The sequence below is a fragment of the Solea solea genome, chromosome 2 (genome assembly GCF_958295425.1).
Source record: "Solea solea chromosome 2, fSolSol10.1, whole genome shotgun sequence".
NCBI lineage: Eukaryota > Metazoa > Chordata > Actinopteri > Pleuronectiformes > Soleidae > Solea > Solea solea.
This window is the reverse complement of record NC_081135.1, coordinates 34,869,691-34,886,026: the sequence shown is the minus strand read 5'-3', so window position 1 is coordinate 34,886,026 and position 16,336 is coordinate 34,869,691. Positions and strand designations below refer to the sequence as shown.

The window sequence follows — 16,336 nt, the reverse complement described above, 5'->3', positions numbered from 1 at the left end:
TATTAATAAATTAATGCTCATAGCTGAAGTAATTCACAAAAATTGGTTACATGTTTATTGCTGCCATAAAGTATAGCTCTGAATTTGATTGTTAAATTCTGTTTTATAATCATTTTACAACTCGACGTTTCCGTCTTTTATAATGTTGTGTATCTTTACTTTGCTCAACAGTCAACGGAGCTCCTACAGCAGTTCAACCGGTTTGTAACCACTTTTAAAATTCAGTTAAACGAGCAAACAGATTTGCAGTAATTATCTGGTTTCTTTTTAACAATATAAATATATGAAAAATAATGTAAATAACCATTTCCATAAATCAAATTATGGAATTAGTGTGGAACCATTTGACCCAGGGAGCAATGGGGGTGGGGGACCCATCCCAGGATTTAAACCAGTGACCCTCAGGTTAAAGTCCAATTCCCAGTGTTCTCATAGGTCCTTGAAATCCTTGACAGTTTGTGAAAATCACCCTAAATAGATTGAAAGTCATTGAAAGTGCTTGGATTTTGTGCCAGAAGTAAGAAGAAGTAAAGTTGACGTTTAGGTAAATGTCTGCCTTGTTTGTTACGATGTCACCTACTGTTTCATGCCCTGCATTACTTGACTAGGCCTACGCAGAACAAACACTGAGTCATAATCACTAGCGGTGTTGTGGACACCGTCCACTGTCGCTCTCTCCGCCGTCGACCGAACAAAATGAGCGAGTAAAGTTGAGCAAGAGAGAGTTAATAAGGAGATGGCTGGGAAATGAAAATTCCGATATCTTTGTCTCACTGAAAAAAATGACAAAGACTGACCTTGACCAAGATCCAAAAGACAATCACTTGCACAAGTTCACCAAGTGAATTTGAGGGGAACAGGAAAGTCCTTAAAGTCATTGGATTTGAGGGGAATCAAGATGTGGGAACCCTGAATTCCCTTTTTTTCCATGGCAATGGTCTTCCATTAGTTAGTTAATCGCCCCTAGTGGACATCTGGGTAATTTACTCATAAACAGGGAAGGGTACAGTTGGGGCTGGTTATTTCACTACTACTTCTAATGGAAACGCAAAAAGCATATGCACGGTAACTGCGAAAAGTCCTCTGATATGATGAGTGTAAACACTTGGATCAAAGTGTCAGGCAGGTGATGATCGTGAAGGATCCACAGCTGAACCATGATCTTCAGAAGAAGGAAAAACCTGCCATTTAAAGTTCATTTAAGGAGCTTCAGAAACATCCTCCAGATCTGTCAGTGAGTCCATCATGATAAACAAGTACACGGTGGTGGATTCAGAACCAGAAACTTTTACGACTGTCCAGATTCTTCCACGAGGATTCGTTGTCTGTATTTCTCTCTCAGTCTCTCGATGGTTGCCATGGAGAGACTTCCAGGTTCTGAAAATATTTTCTGTCGAGAGAAAATTTGACACTGTCAACAAATGGATGAGGTTTGACGATGTTTAGGTAACATAAATTAAACAAACGGTTGCTAAGTTCTATTTGCATAAAAACCTTTAACACACAACTCAAACATAAGTCATCATTTGTGTTTGTTTGTGCTCATCATGTTATCTATCATGTTGCCGCCTTTTATCATCACTATTTCAGGGACATACTGTATGTATGTATTTCACTCGTGACATACTTTATCTTAAAATAAGTCTCAAATAGTCTTAGGCACAGAAAATGAGGACATTCCTGTTCATTTCTGTTGCCAGGTTTGCCACATGAAGGCAGACCTGGAAGTAAGAATATATTGAATTGCCACCAGGGGGCAACAAAAGATCCAACAACCAACCAACTTCTCCTTCGCAAGTTTCGGCTCTTTTTCAACAGAACACGATCTGAGTTTTACAATTTATGATCCCATTTAGTTCAGTCTTACTCATCTTACCTGCATGAATGCGTGACAGTCCAGAGTGAAAGCTCCACAGGTGATCTCCTTGAAACAGGTGCACACATCGCCCAAAGAGCGAGCTCTCAGGATCTCTGGCTGGTGGTGAACGATGAGCGTCAGAGCGACACGGAAAATAACCTTGGAGCCTTCATAGAAAAGACAATCCCAGATCCGCAGGACTGTCTTTAAGGACAAGAAACGAGGACGGTATGTCTGTTAAATCGTCTACTTCCCAAAAATCACGGTGATAATCTAATTTGTGTTAACTCACCTCAATGGGGAGAATGTCAATGTAGAGGCAGATGAACCAGCGTGAGACGACCAGGGTCCATATGCCAGGAAACTGGTCCATGAGTTGTCCTATTGCAGGGGCTTTAACCTTCACCAGCTCCCCAAGAACCTCATGGTCTGTCTTCAGCCCCAACATGGAAGGTTTGTAGTAGTCTACAATATCCCACATTAACATAAGATCACTGTTATTTTCTACATGGTGGTGAATTTTGTTGCTCTTTATTAAAAACACTTTTTTCACATCATGTTAAAGTATCAAAAGTGTTAACGAAGTATCACAAGGCTCAACCCTGGGCCCACAAGTGCTACCCCCGCCAAAAAAGTAATGCTTTTGGTGTTTGTTTGTCTGTGTAATTGTCATTTTTAATTAAATTCTGATTCAATACAGATCTGATGGCTCACATTCGTAAGTACAAGTGTCGTCATTTGAATTTCATTTTCCTGGGAGCTGATTGGTCCTGTACAGAAGGTTCCAGTATAAAAGGCCTGATCATCGCAGCTGCAGATGACGTTCTTGAACCACTTGCAGACTAAGATTGCCAGCAGACATCTCATGCTTGTTTTAGTGAACTTTTTCTTGGGATTTGGAAGAGGATCTGGTTTTCCTCAAAACCTGGTCGCAACAATGCAATTATGAAACAAATGGCAAATGTAGTTTATGAATATCTATGAAAAGGTCAAATTTAGAGCAGACCTGAACTTGTTTTGGCCGAGTATTCCAATAGATCACCATGAGCAAGCACTATTAATTTGTGCTTTACTATGCAGACGACACATGATTCTATGTATCATTATTACGAAAGTTAATTGGTTGATTTGGGTAAACTGATACCATCCACACATTTGATCCTTAACAGCTCATCCGTTCTTTTCTTCTTTATCTACTTTCTCGTCTCTACAATGTTGTAGTTGTCTTTCTTCCCCTTATAAATAACAAATACATAAAATCATTGACCTCAATTGGAGGCTGAAGTCCTTTAACTTTAAATAAATGATGTTCTTGTTTCACCTGTGCAGGTGTTTTCACTTGTGTTGCCTGATTGTCAGGACCTAATGTGAATCTGCCAGCTGACTTTGATTGACATCTACTCTTACGCTCCTGTTTGTTTTGTGGCACCTGTGAGGGAGAGATACCGCACCTGAGCTGACCTCTCATCATATTTCATGCATCTACCTGTTTATCGGTACATACGGTTGTGCAGTTGTGAGTGTGAAGAATTAAAAACCTGGGAGTATTCTGCCCAACAATGCATCCATTAGCCAGAAGGACTTCTCTTCATCTTTGGTGACAAGGATAAGGTAGCCTGCAATGAAGTTCATGCCCTGGAATAAGCAGAGATAATGTTAGGTAATGTATGCATTACAACCGTACATAAATATAGATTAGAGGTGATAAAAACACATTATATACAATTCAACCAGTGTTAAATGTGGACTTTATAATAGAGACTAATAATGAGTAACGCAAGTTATTTACATTTATCTTTGTTTACCCAAAGTGCGTGCCGTCAACTTGTGTCTTTAGTTTAATGCCGTGTCAACACTGACATGTGATTTTGATTATCTAAATTTGCTGTACGTGGAGAGATAACTCATGTTAGCGTGAACAAGAACCTGTCCTCAATCCTGTTCTTCATGTAAACAGACGTAAAGACATTATTATGAAGCAGGGGAATTGTCTCTTGTCTTGTCTTTGATGGTGTTTTTCCTCACCTGACAGTAACCCACTGCTTTATTATGGTGTCCATAGGCCAGGAGCACGTTGTTCAGAGCCTTCTGCAGGCTCGGCTCAGCTTTGCTCTGGAAGAGGACGTTGTCGGGAAAGGTTCTGTGGATGTCTGCCGAGAAAAGACAGAGAATCTTTTAAATGAAGGTATGGTACTATATCAACATTTTAAGAAATAGTTTTCTCCCAGAGTTGTGATATATTTAGCTGCTACTAGCTCAATAAGGCTAGTAGCAGCTAAAGAAAGTTGTGTCAATTTAAGCTGCTACAAGCTTGAGTGGGCTAGTTGCAGCTAAAAGTAGCAGTTGCCAGTTAAAGCTGCTACAAGCTTGAGTGGGCTAGTAGCAGCTAAAAGTATTAATTGACAATTTAAGCTGCTACTAGCTCAATTAAGCTAGTTACAGCTAAAAATACCACATTTAACTTTGCCAATTGAAGCTGTTACAAGCTAGCTAAACGCAGTAGCAGCTAAAAGTAGCAGTTGCCAATTTAAGGTGCTAATAGCTTGATTGGGCTAGTAGCAGCTGAAAGTAGCATTCACCAATTTATGTATGTAAAATATGTATGTATATTATATATATATTTAATTAGCAGGGATGGCTAAATGAAGTGGGTACTTAAAAAAACGTAGTAATTTTTCCACTGTCCCATTCAATGTAGGTAAATGTCAAGCTGTGTGACTGCAATGCAAAATAATCAATACTATTCAATCACAATACAAATCAAATTGACACCCAAGTACCGTGATATAATTGTACTGTGACTAAGGCATATCATCCCAGGTTTCGATGTTGAGGTGTGAATGTTTTTGTGATGACGGGAAACAGTTTTGTCTCACCTGCGTCAATGGTGTCCTTCAGTTTGGGGTCGTGTTCTATGGCCAGCAGGGACTGGTAATATTGCGGGTTACTCTCCAGTTGCTCCTGGGCGCCACTCGCTGCCATCCAGATCGTGGCTCGGAGCTCATTAGGCACTCCTTTACGCACATACCGCTTCACTTCCGAAATAGACTTTTATTAATACACCACACAAGCACAAGGCAACAAAACTAAAACAGTGTTTGAAAGTTGTAGCCATAGACTTAAACTATATGGACAAAAGTATTTGGCCGCACCTAGTAAGCAGTGAATTAAGGTGTTTCAATCAGGCTTTGGGCTCTAGGCCCTTTATCTTGGTATACCAAGACATTTTGGACAATGCTATGCTTCCAACAGTTTGAAGAAGGCCCTTTTCTATTCCAACATGACTGTTCCCCAGTGCACAAAGCAAGGACTATAAAGACATGGTTTGACTTTAGGTTTGGTGTGGAAGAGCATGACTGGCCTGCACAGAGCCCTGACCTGCAACTCTATCATTGTGAGCCAGGTCTTCTGGTCCAACATCAGAGACTGACCTCATAAATGAATGGACACGAATTGACATAGAAACACCTAAAAAATCTCGAGGACAGCCTTCCAAGAAGAGTGGAAGCTGTTGTAGCTGCAAAAAGAGAGAGCAACTCCATATTAAAGTCCTGTGTATGTATTTGAATACAGTCCCTGTTATAGGTCCCTGGTATGGATCGGGTAGCAACAAGGCAAACACACTTAATGTGTCGTCTACATACAGCAAATCTATGGTTGTAGCTACCTGTCAAGTTCTTCTCTATTTGGGGTGTCTCTTGGAGGAGCTTGGACCACCTCATGGACCTCCTGTTGAGGACCGCGACGTACTCGTTCATCATCTCCGTGTACGAATCGAAATCGTGTCTCCTGAAGCCGTAGGGGTCGATCCTGCCGGGACAAACTCAGCGTCCATTATCACGAAACAAAGGAATACGCAGAGCTGCAGAAAGAGCTGACAGTGGGGTGACTTTCCTCCCCTCCTCTCTTTCTCTGTTTACCTGTCCTTTGATAATAGACACTACAACAGCCTCGGCTGGGTAGAGTTTCTGTTGTGGGCAGATCATATACCCTATTTGAGTGATGGGTAAGGTTTAAATTACTTTCAGGTGGCATAAAGTAAAAAAAAAGCATTTTTTTCTGCAAAACACTCAGACATAATACACTTTCTTTTATTAGCATGGTACAACTGTATACATATATATCTTTTTTTGGAACAATATTTGCACAAATATGGTCAATGTTGAAAAGGTAAGGTGAGGTAAAGTATTAGTATCCAGGCAGAAAGCAAGAATATACGTTTACTGAAACATTCAAAAACTGAATAAAAGAGAGATGACAGGTGGAGCGAGGTGAGGCATTAACAGGTGACTCACCTTTCACTGCCACACGTTAGAGTCTGAGCAGCTCTTCCTTTCATTTCCCTCTCCATCATCATGGCGCTCACCTGATGCTGCAACAACAGCAGCAGCAGTTCACTGAAGGTTACAAACGACCAGCTCCGTGGAGGTTACTCCATTTTTATCAGTTGGAAAAGAACCGGCTGCTGTCGAGATAAATGACAAAGTGGCCTGAGTTTCCAACGTGTCATCTTACAGAGAGGAGGAGGAGGAGGAGGAGGAGGGAGAGGAGGAGGGGCCATGTTGAAGGAGCAGCCAGGTAACGTCCACAGGTACGAGCTCTATTTGCATGCAAAGCAAATGGAGGAGGAAAAACATGTTTGGTAAAAAAATGACTTCAACTGGCAAAATAAGCAAGTTGTCCTCATATAACTGCTGAACTTAATTTCCTTAAGGTGATACCAATTTAAATAATTGTTTATAGGTTTGTTTATTGTTTTTTTACACAATGCAAACATTTTTTTATGCTTTATTTAGCCTGGACGGTCCCATTGAGATACAACATACTCTTCTTTCACGGAGTCCTGATTATATTCCATTTCTGACTAAATTAATGTAAATGAGTTCACCTCAATCTTACAAACTAGTCCTTTAATTAATGAACGTGGCAATATGCAATAGTTTCATCTCCATAATAGATAAAAGAAGGTGTGAAAGGTGTCGACCCACAAATACAGGACTGTGCAAGAGTCAAATTCTGTGATCTTTAGCACTTGGATTGAAATGATGCGACTGGACGTTGGTCCTGTGTATTAACAAGCTGTTTTGTGTATGTAAAGCTTGAATAAATAGACCTTTTTCATGGCATTAATTAGAGTTCCACTCAGTAACACTAAAGACACTTATATTTCTGCATGTGTATACATGAGGAGGTTGTGAAATAATTATACTGTATACTGGTCATTGTAGCATTTGCTAAAGCAACAAAACAAATACCGTTACATGATAAATGCATCAGCTCAATGACGATCTTATTAATGTTGGGCTTAAAGGTAATTTTGCCTGTTTTTGCAAATGAACTCCACCCAGCAGTGGTGGGTGTGGTCAGGCTTTTCCTGCTGCACCTCCAACAAGACACATACGAGTCTCTGTTTGCACCACTAGAGGTCAGCAAAAACATGACTTCCTCAAGGTGTCCTCTGATCCTTATAAAGTGGTCAGTGAGTGTAGTGAAGAATGGAAACGTGTCCATTGCCCCAACAAAAGAGCTCCATCCGTGTGTGGTCATGGAAAAACTCATGCTTTATTCATCTTCCTTAAATGAACAATATACTTACTACTTACAAGATGTATCGACATTATATGTGTGTTTTCACTACCTTCAGTAACACTGAGCAGATGGGCTGGAACAGAAACATGAGTACAGGACAGACAGGTATTTCATTCTTAAGGCTTACTTTTGTCGTCCCCTGTAGTGTCCTGGCTCCTGCGCCGCCGTTACATACAGATATGTGCCATGCAAATTCTGACGCCCCGCGACGTCTTCACTTTACATTTGATTCGACTGCTGCTGCTGAACAGACTTGATTCAATAACAAAACACTTTTTTTTCTTCTTCTTCTTTCTCTCAAGACATTATCTATTGAAATTAAAAACAAAAAAAGATGAATACTGTGGATGGGACTGATTATAATTGGGAATTTTTTCCAACCCACTGCACCCCCAACTTGCGATTGTTCCAACAATTGAACCCCGCACAAACCAGGATCTAAATTAAAGCACTGTCTTTCCTGTCATTTATTTGTGAAACCAGCCCGTGTGTGACAGTGTAGCAACAAATGTGTTCAACATGCTTTCAATGAGAAGCTCATGACTCAGATCCACCAACGTTTAAACTGACAGCATCATCATCATCATCATCGTCATCCACAACACAGAGGCATCCCCGTAGAGATCTTAGCACTTCCTGTACATAAATGAAATCATCATTAAACTCAACATATTTATATTATTCTTCATATAGCTCTCTTTGTAAACTGTCTCCATAGATACAGTATGTACAGTAAAAACTGCAGCAGTTCTGGTGGTGCTGGTGTCGCGAGCACGATGTCCCCGTTTTTGTTAGTTTGCGAGTAAAACGGTGGAACCTTTGCGCAGCCGCTCAGAGCTTCACACGTCACAACAAAGCCGACTAGAAAGAATCCTACAACACACCGCTTCCTCCTGTCCTGTCCTTTCAGAGTGCACACACACAGGTGGTGGACGTCCTCTCAGCGCCGCCAGAGTCCCTCCTCCCCCCACAGGAGCTGAGGCCGGACAGGTGATGCTCCTCCCGGAGCCGAGCAGAGCAGAGCAGAGCAGAGGGAAGTCCACGATACTGAGAATCCAGCAGGTGAGACATGAGGGTGAATCTGTCCATGTCCTTACGCCGCCTCAGTCCCGCGAGGACAAAAAAAAGAAAATGAAAGAAAAGAATGTGGCCAGTTGTTTTTGTCACAGTTTTTGCTCAGCTCCCTGATGAACGTGGTGTCCCGACAGTTTCAAGTGCTTCTGTTTCCTCTCTGAAGTCTACAATTTTTCACCTTTATTTTTTTTTTTTCTTTGTGTACAAGTCTTTAAAAAAAACTATGAAGTCACTGTAAAAGAAACAAGGTTCTGGCTTTTTCCCCAGAGTCAGGATTGGATTTAGAGAGTTTTGCGTTTTGATCCTGTTACAATTGGTCGAGCAAATTCCACAAAATCATCTATAAGAACCGGCCATGCTCCTGAAAAACAAACACCAACACGACATCAGTGTCACAGGCACGGACAAAACATTGATTCATCACCTTTGTTATTTCACACTCACCTTCCTCATCATAATTTGACATGTCGTCTGCGATCATGTTCCCAAAGTCCAACAATAGGTTCCACGTGTCTTTTGGGATGGATCGTTTATGATGTTCCTATAATGGATATAAGTTTTTTTCTCAATAATAATATGACAAATATGACAACACATGAACATTCTATATCTCCGTAATTGGTTACTTAAACACATTTGATCTTATTCATTTAAACTCTTTTCAAATCTCATAACTGTCTGGAGAAAATCCGCAAATTTGATTGACTGGCTTGTGTACTTGTCGATCTTTTCCCAGGCCTTCCTCGACCCGTGAAAGTATTACCTGACTCGGGAAACACTAAACACTAAACCAGACGCGTGAAAGCAGCAACAGGTCTACAGAATTCATGGTTCCTTTGACCTGAAGAAAGTTTATTGATGCGGCTTTGCACAAAAAAAGAGATGGACAGCAACATCGGTCCCGCTTTACAGCGATGGCACCACCAGCTGAAGCGACGTTGACAGGTAAATATGTTATAGATGAGTGTGTGAAAGATGCATAGTGTGTTCCTTAATTAGCTCTGTGTGTGTTCTTCATTAAAAAAAAGCTTATAAACCATAGGGAGTGAGGATATTTTGGGGAAAGTGAGGATGTTTTTGAGGGTTCGCTCAACGTGTGTGAGCGTGTGTAGGTATGGCGTGTTCAGGTTCGTGTGGGGCTTTCACAAGAGCACCAAAAGGAGAGGGGCTGTTGTTTTTTTCCTGAATAGTAGAATAGTGAAGTCTCAAAACTGGTTTTCTTATCCTATGTCTTAGTGAATGCAGCTAAAAGCAGAAAATAACTAACCACCCGATGCAATCCAGATTCCCTTTATTTAGTCTGTGCCTCCTTAAATTCACTCCGACTCACCAAAAGGAATCTATTCCAAAGATCGAGGAACTTAAATCGTCCCGAGAGAACCAGGTTCCAGTAGGCTACAGCCATGTCCAAATCTGTACAAACACACACACACAAACACACAAACAAAGCACAACTCCTGTTTAATTCTATAACAACACCTGAGTGAGGAGGCTGATACTGTTGTCACTCTGCTTACCTAGACCCTTCTGTCCGGGATTTTTGGCAAAATTAAACGTGAACTGGTAGAAGTCCTTGAACTTGCCAGTGTCTTTGAGCTCCTGCTCTAACCTTGGCAAAAGAGCTTTCAGCTTCTCTGGGCTGTCACACCTGGAAAACAAACAAAAACAGGTAAACAGGTTCAAAAGGATCACACATGGGCAACTCTTGTCTTGACACATGAAACTTGGAAGTCAAAACAAGCGGCGCTTCTCCTGAGTGATTCCACGAAGACACTGAACACCCTAGCTGTGGTCCACTGAGTCTATATATAGACGGCCGTCCCTCCCTAGAGCGACATGAGGAGACCGACCGTGCCGAGACACTTCAGACGGCGTCCGCGTGCCGCCCGCGTCCACACTCACCCCAGCTCCGTCATGCCATCCAGAAACTCCTTCTTCGTGAACTCGCACTGAGTGGCAGCGCGGAACTTCCACGCCACGACCAGCACAGAGATGCTGGCCGGGTCCAGAGAGAGGTCGTCACAGAACTGCTGGATCCCATCGATACCGATCTTATTTTCATCCTGTGGATCTGTCAGGGAAGAAGACAACATTAATGATTATTTTCATTATCCATTCATCGATATCACACAAAGCAAAATGATTCATCTTGTTTCTTTGTATATGGAGAAAAGAAACCAGAAAGAAATATTCACATTTAAGAAGCTGGGAAATCATTGAACCAATTAAGCGATTATTAGGATAATTTAGGAATAATGACCCTTTTATTCTGGTAAATATGTTTAAGAGTTCGCCCAGACTCTTGAGGGATGTCCGAATCCCAGTCTCAAGTATTAGATTGGAGCTGACCTGGGTGTTTTTAACAGCTGTAGACTGTAGCAGGGCTTTATTTGGGGCAGAGAAGTAACCTTTCATTTAACCTGCGTTTGGTATAATGGGTTATATGTTAATACGATGCCACTCCAGTTCCTTCTATCCTCTCTCCCGGGTTGGGTTCAGACAAAAGTGCAGCAATTATTATTGGGCTTGGCTCGTGTTTGGTCACGTTTATAAATAATTTCAAATATTTCAGTGAGTCAAATAGGATTTACTCATTTACGGCAGTACACTGAACGCACCACACGGTGGACGATATCCTTCAACTCCACAACAACTTAAACCACATTGGTTGGATTATGTGAACATTTATCAGCAGTTAAAGTTCAACAAACGTCTATAAAGATGAAATGATAGTTGTTAATGGTGAGTCTGAAATATGTGCTGGTGTGTGACTTGTGTGTATCTGTGTGTGTGTGTGTTCTTGGGGCTAGTATTTGCTTCCTCCTGGATGTTATGATTATTTTGTCCTTAACCATAAATACAGGCTAACAACAACCTGGGTGACATTTAGAGACATTTTGCTTGAGCTTACTAACCGTGTCCGGTATTTGTCTGGCTTGGAGCAAAAAAAAAAGCAGTCGTCTCAGTCAGGTTTGGTGAACTCAAGTCAACAATTTACAACGACACTAGTCAGTGTTTGTGCAGAATATAAATGTTAATGCTCTACGATCAAAAACCACCTGTAGAGAAACAAACACAGCACTGGTTCAGCTAACCGACTCAGTATTAGTGGATACTATTCTACAACTTAAATAGTATAGGTTGATCGGTGTTTCCCTTGAGATCACGACGTTCTTAAATGTCTTGTTTTGTCCAAAAACCAAAAATGATTCAGTTTTAATGATTTGATAATGAAAATATTCACATTTAAGAAGCTGAATAATCAGAGAATTTGTTTTAATCATTAAAAAAAACATTTGTTTTTCTAATAAATATGTATACACAGTTGATTAGTTTTCCCAACTCACCTTTATAGCGGTTGTAGAGCTGCTCCAGCTTTTTCCGGTCGACTGAGGTTTTCATAGAGTCCTTACAGTAAAGGTCCGGGTTCTGAAAGTAGTTGTCGGTGGCGACTTCTAGTTTCCAGTCATTCTGTGTGAGGCAGTACACGGCTGTCTTCTCCCCAGCCTGTGTGAAGGACATGAACTGCCGTACCTTGTCCCTCTGCGAAGATTTCAGCTTATGCTGTACAAGCACAGGACAGGGGCTGTCAGAGACCGGCGCGATCAGACCGGGCAACACAGACAACAGCGCACAAACACAGAGCGACACGCACACATAAACACACAGCGACACAAACGCATCTACGAGCATTCAGGCAACGGTGAGAAGGACAGGAGAGACTAGGAGACGCTTAAAAACACCCCGACACACATTAGTCTGCCACAGCGACGAGCACACGGCACAGGAGGTGAGCCAAGACGCTGCAGTGATAATTATGTCCTGTCCGAAAGTAAAGTCACTGGCTGAAGGGGGATGTTGTGGATTCTTAAAGCACATGTTGTACCCCTCTGGGCCTCTCAGATAACTACATTCATAGATGTAACATGAGTAGGGAAAGAGAGGGGAGGGATGCCATCACCAGGACCCAGAGGTGCAACAAGTCTGGAGTGTAACACAAACACCCTGCCAGGAATACTGGGCGAATGTTCTTATTTTAACAAATCAAATGATTCACTTTCATCACAGTCATTCTGCGAAAGATTTAGAGGTCTGTAAATGTGCACTTTATAGGACACGTATATAAAAAGATTTTAAGAAGTCACTGAGTCACTATACATGTCAGTGCTGGGCAAGTAAATTTGGGAGACTGTGTCATGAAATTGTAACGCAGCTATTAAAGAGCAGTAATAAACAAGAGTCACTGTCATACTTTAAATCTCCAGATTATATCTGATTACCACTCCATCAATGTTACGAGTGACTTATTAATGGATTACTCAGACAGACGGACTGATGAAACAATCAGTTGACGAGTTTATCTCTCTCTATTAATCTTTTTCAGTGCTTGCTTCATTAACACGAGACACGAGTTTGTCACTTTAAGTTATGGGAAAAGATGGTTTGCATATAGACAAAACAACAAATAAATTATTGAAAAGATGAATTGCAGCCTGATTAATGTAGGATGAAAATGATTGCTTGTTGCACCCCTGAATAATTAATCAGAAACAACTTTGAAATTATATATTAATAAATTAGACAAACTTTAGGTCGGGCTTGGAAAAAATTCATTAAAAATTATTATTATTATCATTGTGTAATTTTCATAAATAGCAAAAAGAAACGCATGCTCTGGCTGGTTTGTCCACAGATAGTAGCCTCTATAAAGCAAATGTACATTAAAAAAAACTTTTTGTAAAATTATAAAGACTGAAATATATTATTTTGAATGACAATACACTTACACAAAGATACGTTTGAGTAGGGTGTTTAATTTCTGCCAATAATCCACCTGGATATTACACCATGGACCTTTAAATCACAAGTCTTCCCCATTCTGACGCCTGGTTTTAACGTCGATACGAATACAATCTAAATCTAAAGTAAACAGCCCCTGCCAGCTTCACTGTCCGGGCATCACTACTTCAGGGAAACTTTGGCGAAAGTTACCTGGCCAAAGAAGAGGAAGTTTACAGTGGTATAATGGCGGAGAAAGTTACATTAAGAGATGCCCCATCCATGTTCAATACATAGACTATGCACTTTGTTCTCCATGTTGTGAAGAAATTTTAACTTTTTTTTTAACTTTTCACGACATTTTGTTTTCTTTAATTTGACAGATATCGTGATGTATCGCTATGGGATTGTCTCCCAATAAATTGATCATTACAGAATCATTGTATTGAGATATTACTGGTATCATGGACCACGTATCATATATCGTTTGGTACCCTGTGATTCCCACCCCTAAATATTACACCATGGACCTTTAAATCACAAGTCTTCCCCATTCTGAAGACTATAAAAGTCACAATAAAAGTCTTTAAGGCCAATTAATGCAATTATTGTCAGACATTTAAAAAATATTTTTTACTCCTGAGTGGAAGTTGACGTAAACTATTTATTATGGGTTTAAACTTCTGTCTGGACAGAAAACAACAAACTTTTTTTAAAAGGTGAAACACAGAGTAGTGATGCACCATGTCTCAAAGTATATCTATGTAATTAACAGATATCCTGCTACTGAGGAAAATGTCATCGCTATATACTGAGAGCCGTGATAGAATTATTACCCACGAGCAGCTGAACAGGTGTGCCTAATAAAGTGGCCGCTAAGTGTAAAGCACTTGCACTTCAATGAAGAGCAGCATTTCCTGAAACCCGAGACTTTCCCCCGAGCTGCTAATGACTTCTCCAACTGATACCGATTCAAATCATCGACACGGGACCAATACGAAGTCAAACGCCGGTGCTGACTCCTGCGGCTCGGATTAATGTGTCAACAAAGCAGGTACAACGTCAGGGTTAGCATAGTGGCACACAGTGTATACCACCGGCTAGTAACTTCTGCTGGCTAACATTAGCCATGTTAGCCGGGGCTGTGTGTCACTGACAGCAACAATGGAGATACAAAAAAACCCGCACACTGGATTACACTGCCACTGCGGTTGAGCTCATGCCTGAAACCCACTCGGACCGGCCCGCGTGTGTCCACGCACTGACCCGCTCACAGCCCCAAGTTAATAGACTGCCAAAAAAGGGGACGTGTAGCTTCAAGCTAGCTGCTCTCAAAATATCAACTGACCTTCCCTGTTTAACAGCAGCGAATAGAAGTAACTGAGCGCTGTGAGCGCTGTCAAAATAAAACACCGCTCGTCCTTTAATCCCACGACACGAGCGGCGAAGGTTAGACTGAGTGGTGGTAAAGCTAATGTCTGGGTTTCTGTTTATTTTGGTTACCTACCATTTTTACACCCGCTGTTTGACCAGTTTGGTAGCCCGACTGTCGCTCATTTGCGCATGCGCAAAAGAAGAAGCTATTAAAGCAGGGGTATTCAATTTACATTCAGAGGGCAGCATTGCACCTCTTGTGAGAAGAAAAAGAGTGTTTGAATTGTGTGGAAGAGCTTAAGGGTCACATGTGGAAATCTTTTTGGAACCATATAGGGAAAAAAAAAAAATCAGAAATCTGAGATTAAAGTCAGAATTCTGAGATTAAAGTCAGAATTCTGACTGGGAGAACAGGCAGAATCCACACAGAAAGGCCCTTGGTTGAACCGCGATCTGAAATGGCAAACTTCTTTCTTTGTGGCCAGGCCTACTTCATAGTGAGGTGCTTATGTAACTCGAGGCACTTACCTAAAACAGTCCGAGGCCCCGTGCACATTGACAAGTGCTTTTGACCTGCTTTCGTTTCAGAATGGTGTTCGTCGTGTGCAGGAAACACCCAAGGTTTGTCACAGACTTGTATGGCTGCCTAGTGTGAAACTGAATGCTTCTTCAAGCCCCTCCAAGCTTGTTAATCCACATAAAACCAGTTGTAAACAAGATATGATGGAATATTTTTGCACATATTTACTGCTGGTCCATTTGCACAGTGTTAGTATTAGCTGGGGTAGTCTTTCGTCCAGTATTTATTATTTTTGAAGCATTCTGATTGGCAACAGTAACTCATATATCCACTCATTAAAACCATTGTATATAGAGGAAGCAGATGAACAACAGCAACAGAAGACCTCACTGTAACTCCACCCACTTATTCTTATAGACCCCCTTTACACCTGGAATTAAAATGTGTTTTCTGTGATCCGATTGCAATCAGATAGTGCCTGACCACATGTGCGTACAGATGTAAATACACACAAGGACGGATTCTTATCTGATCTGCCAAACCGTAACGAGAGGTGGTCGGAGACACATTGTGACCACGTTGAAGAGAAGTGTGAATGCAACAAGTCTCCAATGCGTCTCCACTCCACTCACAACTACATGAGTGTAAATACGTTGGTGGCTCCGTTCACAGGCGTCACCTCACCTGCAACCAGGAGGACACCTATTGGATGATGTGCCACACTTTATCATGGATTTTCCTCTAAAGGAGAAGGTCATTTACAAAACTGCTGATATGCGATAATAGAATTTGAAGCCTTATTGTGTCAGTAATACCATACATCCCTAACCTTTTATACACGGTCTGTCAGATACAGTTACAAGATGTTCATTTTGTTTCACTTTTGTGCTTGTTTCTTACATATATATGTATATGTATATGTATATGTATGTATGTATATATATGTGTGTGTGTGTATATATATATTGTTTTACGTTTGCCCAAATTTAAAATCCTGGGACCATGTGTTCAGTACAGCAGGATAACACGTGGGGTGTGAGAGAGTGTGTGGTTTCTTGCTCAGCTGTGTTTTTATCTCACATGAAAACGACTCCACCCTTCAGAAAGTTTGAATGGCGCACACAGCTGATAGAGTATCTGGG

At 41.1% G+C, this 16,336-nt stretch overlaps 2 protein-coding genes across 5 annotated transcripts; both read right to left on the bottom strand.

Annotated features, from left to right (window-relative positions):
• Window positions 1-29: 29 nt before the first annotated feature.
• Window positions 30-6,326, bottom strand: LOC131448474 (growth hormone-regulated TBC protein 1-A-like). Of its 2 annotated transcripts, XM_058620986.1 has the most exons (8): window positions 6,154-6,326; window positions 5,526-5,668; window positions 4,735-4,893; window positions 3,884-4,008; window positions 3,397-3,493; window positions 2,151-2,323; window positions 1,877-2,062; window positions 30-1,390 (listed from the first exon to the last, which is right to left on the bottom strand). In XM_058620986.1, exons 1-8 carry the CDS (start codon window positions 6,213-6,215, stop codon window positions 1,289-1,291), a joined length of 1,047 nt encoding a protein of 348 aa, XP_058476969.1. In that variant the 5' UTR covers window positions 6,216-6,326; the 3' UTR covers window positions 30-1,288. The 2 variants fall into 2 exon arrangements, with proteins under 2 accessions (XP_058476969.1, XP_058476980.1); XM_058620997.1 differs by lacking the exon at window positions 6,154-6,326 and having other exon boundaries at window positions 4,735-4,888; window positions 5,526-5,595.
• A 1,560-nt stretch (window positions 6,327-7,886) lies between these two features.
• On the bottom strand, window positions 7,887-14,957 carry dcun1d2a (DCN1, defective in cullin neddylation 1, domain containing 2a). Of its 3 annotated transcripts, none has more exons than XM_058654859.1 (7): window positions 14,808-14,957; window positions 11,869-12,085; window positions 10,424-10,592; window positions 10,039-10,169; window positions 9,852-9,934; window positions 8,966-9,062; window positions 7,887-8,882 (listed from the first exon to the last, which is right to left on the bottom strand). In XM_058654859.1, the coding sequence occupies exons 1-7, from the start codon at window positions 14,808-14,810 to the stop codon at window positions 8,803-8,805; spliced, it is 780 nt and encodes a 259-aa protein (XP_058510842.1). In that variant the 5' UTR covers window positions 14,811-14,957; the 3' UTR covers window positions 7,887-8,802. The 3 variants fall into 3 exon arrangements, with proteins under 3 accessions (XP_058510842.1, XP_058510843.1, XP_058510841.1); XM_058654860.1 differs by lacking the exon at window positions 14,808-14,957 and adding an exon at window positions 14,649-14,729; XM_058654858.1 differs by lacking the exon at window positions 14,808-14,957 and having other exon boundaries at window positions 11,869-12,214.
• Window positions 14,958-16,336: the final 1,379 nt, after the last annotated feature.

Excerpts from the sequence above, each read along its gene's own strand:
- dcun1d2a (XM_058654858.1), bottom strand. The coding sequence starts at position 12,214 with ATGCTCGTAGATGCGTTTGTGTCGCTGTGTGTTTATGTGTGCGTGTCG. Across the intron at positions 10,593-11,868 it reads GCTCTACAACCGCTATAAAG|ATCCACAGGATGAAAATAAG; the intron begins GTGAGTTGGGAA and ends CTTCCCTGACAG. Across the intron at positions 9,935-10,038 it reads TCCCGGACAGAAGGGTCTAG|ATTTGGACATGGCTGTAGCC; the intron begins GTAAGCAGAGTG and ends GTGTTTGTACAG.
- LOC131448474 (XM_058620986.1), bottom strand. The coding sequence starts at position 6,215 with ATGATGATGGAGAGGGAAATGAAAGGAAGAGCTGCTCAGACTCTAACG. Across the intron at positions 3,494-3,883 it reads AAGCAGTGGGTTACTGTCAG|GGCATGAACTTCATTGCAGG; the intron begins GTGAGGAAAAAC and ends TGCTTATTCCAG. Across the intron at positions 1,391-1,876 it reads ACTGTCACGCATTCATGCAG|AAAATATTTTCAGAACCTGG; the intron begins GTAAGATGAGTA and ends TTCTCTCGACAG.